Source organism: Bos indicus x Bos taurus, chromosome 10, assembly GCF_003369695.1.
Source record: "Bos indicus x Bos taurus breed Angus x Brahman F1 hybrid chromosome 10, Bos_hybrid_MaternalHap_v2.0, whole genome shotgun sequence".
Lineage (NCBI taxonomy): Eukaryota > Metazoa > Chordata > Mammalia > Artiodactyla > Bovidae > Bos > Bos indicus x Bos taurus.
In genome coordinates, this window is record NC_040085.1 from 21,263,228 (window position 1) to 21,269,021 (window position 5,794).

General features: G+C 36.6%; 1 protein-coding gene and 1 pseudogene across 1 annotated transcript; both read right to left on the bottom strand.

Annotated features, from left to right (window-relative positions):
- Positions 1-942: 942 nt before the first annotated feature.
- LOC113899596 lies at positions 943-1,589 on the bottom strand (annotated as a pseudogene).
- A 2,953-nt stretch (positions 1,590-4,542) lies between these two features.
- On the bottom strand, positions 4,543-5,571 carry LOC113899597 (olfactory receptor 11H6-like). The gene has a single exon (XM_027552859.1). It carries the CDS (start codon positions 5,569-5,571, stop codon positions 4,543-4,545), a length of 1,029 nt encoding a protein of 342 aa, XP_027408660.1.
- Between the last annotated feature and the right edge of the window lie 223 nt (positions 5,572-5,794).

Here is a 5,794-nt window from a genome sequence, read left to right on the forward strand (position 1 = left end):
ACTGTGGTGTTGGAGAAGACTCTTGAGAATCCCTTGGACTGCAAGGAGATCCAACCAGTCCATTCTGAAGGAGATCAGCCCTGGGTGTTCATTGGAAGGACTGATGCTAAAGCTGAAACTCCAATACTTTGGCACCTCACGCGAAGAGTTGACTCATTGGAAAAGACCCTGATGCTGGGAGGGATTGGGGGCAGGAGGAGAAGGGGACGACAGAGGATGAGATGGCTGGAGGGAATCACTGACTCGATGGACATGAGTTTGGGTGAACTCTGGGAGTTGGTAATGGACAAGGAGGCCTGGTGTGCTGTGATTCGTGGAGTCGCAGAGTCGGACACGACTGAGCAACCGAACTGAACTGAAATACTAAAGAATATTTTCACTAAGTCTCATTGAGAAACTAGGAATAAATATAATTATAATAAATCAATTTTCATTAGAAAGTGAATACAGCTTATCATATTTTAATAGATACAATAACATTTAAATGTTTTATAAATTTAGCATGTATAATTATTGACTCACTTGAAAAAATTTTGTAATAAATTTTAGTATAGGATAGATTGTATGTGTATGTGTGTGATATTGGTAGCAAAGTATTAACTAGCATGTCAGAATGCTAACAAGTTGACTAGTAGTTTATTTTTATGATTATTTTTATTTGCCTGAAAAATTTTACTATAACTGCAAATTTTTCTCTAATAAAAGAACAAATAAACACAGCTTTATTAACATTTTATTAATTGAATTAGTTCTTCCTCCTCCAGAAAGTTATTTTTCTACTTCAGTTAATACAGTTGAATATTAATACTTTATTTATCTTCCATACATTATTTCAGCTGTCAACACAAGTTCTTCAAAGATTTCTTCCAGGTCTTTGATTAAATCTTACAGTCCTAAGTAATTTTATTAGATCTGCCTTCATCTCTTTATTTTAGAGATATACTATGGATCAAGTGGCTGAATACTGAAGTTAACATGGAATAGAACAGACTCAAACTTTTCTGGTTCTCTTGGATTCCCTGCTCTTGGACTCACATATACAATCACAATAGAGCCATAGAATAGGGACATCACAGTCAGATGGGAGGCACACGTAGAGAAAGCCTTAAACCACCTGTCTGCTGAGAGGACCCTAAACCAAGCTCTGATCACCAGGGTATAGGAGCTGGTAATGAAGAGTAAGGTAGAAAAAATGATGACTGAGTTACAGGTAGCACAGATGATCTCAGTGACAGGAGTTGGCATAAGGACAACTTTATAAGGAGATCTGGTTCACATAGGAAGTGATCCGTCTTATTGAGACAACAGAACTGGAGCTGAGAGATTAGGTAAATAGACAAGAGGAAGTATAAGAAGCAACACACGTAGCAGCAGGCTCCCATATTGATATAGCATTGTACCGTCATGACAGTGGGGTAGCGTAGGGGCCGGCAGATGGCAAGGTACCTGGCAAAGTCCATGGCAGACAAGCAGGTCTCGGTGGTGCCCATGGAGAAAAAGTAGAACTTCAGGAAGCAGCCAGAAAAAGAGATGGTGTTGGTCTCAGAGAGGTTAGTGAGCATATTGGACACAGAAGTGACATACCACATACCACAGAGTTTAGGTTTCTAATTGAATTTCACAAGTTTCTTTACACAACTAGAAGCATTTAAATTGTAAAATTCCAAAGAGCTGTATAACTTACAAGATATTTTCTAGAAAACCATGCCTCCTATATAAGTACTAGATTCTTTTTAGAGTGGTGGCTCAGATGGTAAAGAATCTGCCTGCAATGCAGGAGACCCAGGTTCAATCCCTGGGTCATGAAGATTCTTTGGAGGAGGGTATGGCAACCCACTCCAGTATTCTTGCCTGGAGAATCCTATGGACAGAGGAGCCAGGTGGGCTACAGTCCATGGGGTCACAAAGAGTTGGACACGACTGAGCGACTATACTTTTTTTTCACTTTCAATCCTTTATCAGCAGCATTCTGAAGGAAGATTTAAAGGATGAAGTCTCCCCCCACCCCCCCCCCCCCCAGGAAAACACCTTTACTGGATTACTGGATTTACCTGGAGTCTAGTCGCTAAGGAATTTAGTGTGTTTCCCCTGTCTTCTTTTCTTTACCCCAAGAGATTTCCTCATGCGAAAGAAGTGAAAGGATAGTTGAATAGCCACTGTAATTTCTTTTTATCCTGCATTAGTAAGCACATTTTTTGCTCAATTTGGTCACCATCAAAATTGCCCTTATTATAACTTCTTAACTATTTAGCCATAGTAAGTCTTTTTTCTAAACAATTTGATATTTTATATGTATTTAAAGAAAAGAACTTTATTACCACACATTATTTATTTAATTATTATAGTCATTTCATTAATTCTCCATTTTCCACAATTTGCCTATTTTCTTTTACATAGGTAATTTATTTTTCATTCTTTTTTCCTACCCTAAATAATGCTTGAAATGTCACTGAAAGGTACTATTTAATTATAAATTATATGAATAATTTATTTTTAAATGATTAGATAAAGATTTTATAATCTCAGGGACATAATCAAAAAGATTCCTTTTGAAAATGTGTGATAGAAAGCAATCTTTTCAGGAATATCAAGACGGCAAAACAAAAAATAAGTAAGTATGCTGTGACTCATATTGCCCCATAAACTTTGTGACAGATTTGGATATGCCATAAAATACTTGAGAAACTTTTATTTTAAAGTAGTGATTTGGAGTTTGTGTTTGATCTCTGGTCTTGACAAATACCTATTAAAATATAAAATGAATATAAAAGTTGGAAAAATAATCTATAATAAAGAATAAATATATAAATAAGCATAGTAGTACTTTTTGTGACCTTCAATTAGGCAAAGATTTCTTAGATATGAAACCAGCATCACAAGTGATAAGGTAAAAAGATAAGTTGGATTTCATTAAAATTCAAAAGTTCAAAGGACAATCATAAAAGTAAAAATGTAACTCACAGATTGATAAAAGATATTTGCAAATTATTTATCTAATAAGTGACTTATATCCAGAGTATATGTAAAGACCTCTACAGTTGAGAATTAAAAGATGAATAGGCTAATGTTTTAAAAATCATCAAGGATTTGAATATATATTTCCCAGTGAAGACATGGAAGTGGCCAATAAGCACACTGAAAGATAATCAGCATCCTTATCATTAGGGAAATGCAAGTGAGCACCATAATAAGATACCTCTTCGTATATACAAGGATAGCTAAAGGACAAAAAAAAAAAAAGAAAGAGCAAACAAGTGTTGGTGAGGATAGAGAGAAACTGAACCCTACATTTCACACTATGCTGATATGATAGTAAAGATGGCACAGTCACTTCGGAAAATAGTCTGACAATTCCTCAAAATGTTAAATAGTTAACATATGACACAACAATTCCTTTCCCTGGAGTAAATCCCCCAAAGTGAAAATATATGTTCATACAAAAACTTGTTCATGTATAACTTATAATAGACCAATGATGGAAACAACTCAAACATCCATCAACTATTGAATAGATAAAATGTGGGTATATCCATACTAAGAAATGCTATTCAGCCATAAAAAGGAATCAAGTACAGATAAACATGCCCAGCAAAAATGAATCTTGTACACATTATGTTAAGTGAAAGAAGTTGGTCACAAAAGGTCATATATACTGTATGATTCCATTTATATGAAATTTGGAGAATAAACAAATCTATAGAACAGAAAGTAGATCAATTGTTTCCAAGGACTGGAGAGAGGAAGGATGGGGGAGTAATAACTAATGGATTCATGGTCTTTTTGTGGAATGAGGAAAATCTGGCTGACAGTATGAGATGCTATTGTTCTTGACATAGTTAGCAAAGCAAATCTAGCAATTTCTGTAATCGCAACAATACCTGAGGGTCACTGGTTGTTATCTCTAGCTTGTAGAATGCACAAATGACGTATAAAGAAAAGGCAGTGTATGGTTTATTTTATAGAGAATTTATTTTAAAAATAATTATTAGATTAAACATATAATGGAGAAATAATGGCAACCATCTGGATCCAAATTCTGAGTATTTAAACTAAGTCTTGGTGAGAAAGTGGGAAGTACAATTATGATAAATGAACTTTTATAAAGAGGTTAATTAATTTTGTCATGTCTTTAATATTGGCATAGAAATTAAAATTTAAATGTTGTTTTGTAAATTTAGCATGCCTTTTGACTTACCAGAGAAATATCAGTAATAAATATTTGATTATTGTGTATACATATGTAACTGATATGCTAACATCAAAATTTTAATATTAAGTCTGAATGCCAGGAAGAAGACTGATTATTTTTTCTTTGATTATTTTTATTTGAATATGAAAAAATTTTACTATTAATGTAAATTTTCTCAAACAATAAAAAAAATGGACAGATGGCCACAGTTAATTTAATAAACATTTCATTACATTTGACTATGTTCTTCTCCCTCCCTCAAATATATTTGTCTAATGTGGTTAATACAATTGAATGCTAATCTTTCAATCATTTATTTCACATATATTATTTCAGTTGCACACACAAGTTCTTCAAGGATTTCTGCCAGGCCTCTGCCTAAATCTCACAGTCTTAAATAATTTTCTCAGAGCCTCCTTCATCTCTTTATTCCGGAGACTATAGATCAAGGGGTTGAAGGGTGGAGTTAGCACAGAATAAAACAAAGTCACATATTTCTGAATCCCGGCTGGATCGCCTGCTGTTGGGCTCACATATACGACCATAATAGAGCCATAGAACAGAGACACTACAGACAGGTGGGAGCCACATGTAGAGAAAGCCTTCTGCTGGCCTTCTGCTGAGGGGACCCTAAGCACAGCTCTGATCACCAGGGCATAGGAGCTGGTAATGAAGAATAAGGTGGAGAAAATGAGGACTGAATTGTAGATGGCACAGATAATCTCAGTGACAGGAGCTGGCACACAAGACAGCTTTATAAGGGGTCCTGGATCACATAGGAAGTGATCAATTTTATTGAGACAACAAAAGGGGAGTTGAGAGATTAGATATATAGGCAAGAGGAAGTACAAGAAGCCACACGCCCAGCATGGGGCTCCCATTCTGATGCAGCGTTGCACTGGCATGACAGTGGGGTAGTGAAGGGGCCTGCAGATGGCAAGGCACCTGTCAAAGGCCATGGCAGACAGGAAGAAGGTCTCAGTGGTGCCCATGGAGAAGAAGAAGTAGAACTGCAGAAAGCAGCCAGAGAAGGAGATGGTGTTGGTCTCAGAAAGAAAGTTGGCTAGCATATTAGGGACAGTGGAGGTGACAAACCAGATCTCCAAGAAGGGAAAATTGGCCAGCAGGATGTACATTGGAGTTTGCAGTTGATGGTCGCACCTCACAGCACAAATAATGCACAGATTTCCAATGAGTGTCAGAATATATGTCCCAGAAAAAACTGAGAAACAGAGGATCTGAATTTCCCAAGTATAAGGGAAGCCTAAAAGGATGAATTTACTCACAGAACTAGAGCAATTCTCTACATGGGTATACTTATTTGTTTTCAAAGCTGCAAAAGAATGACAGATTTCCATATTAGAATTGGCCTTACAAAACATGACTCATTAGGGCAGATGACTTGCTTTGAGCCACATTACTTTGTGCTGTACTTAGTTGCATCCAGCTCTTTGGTACCCCATGGACTGTAGCCCACCAGGCTCATCTGTCCATGTGATTCTCCAGTCTAGAATACCGGGATGGGTTGCCATGCCCTCCTCCAGGAGAGCTTCCCAACCCAGGGATCAAACACACATCTCCCACATTGCAGGCGGATTCTTTACT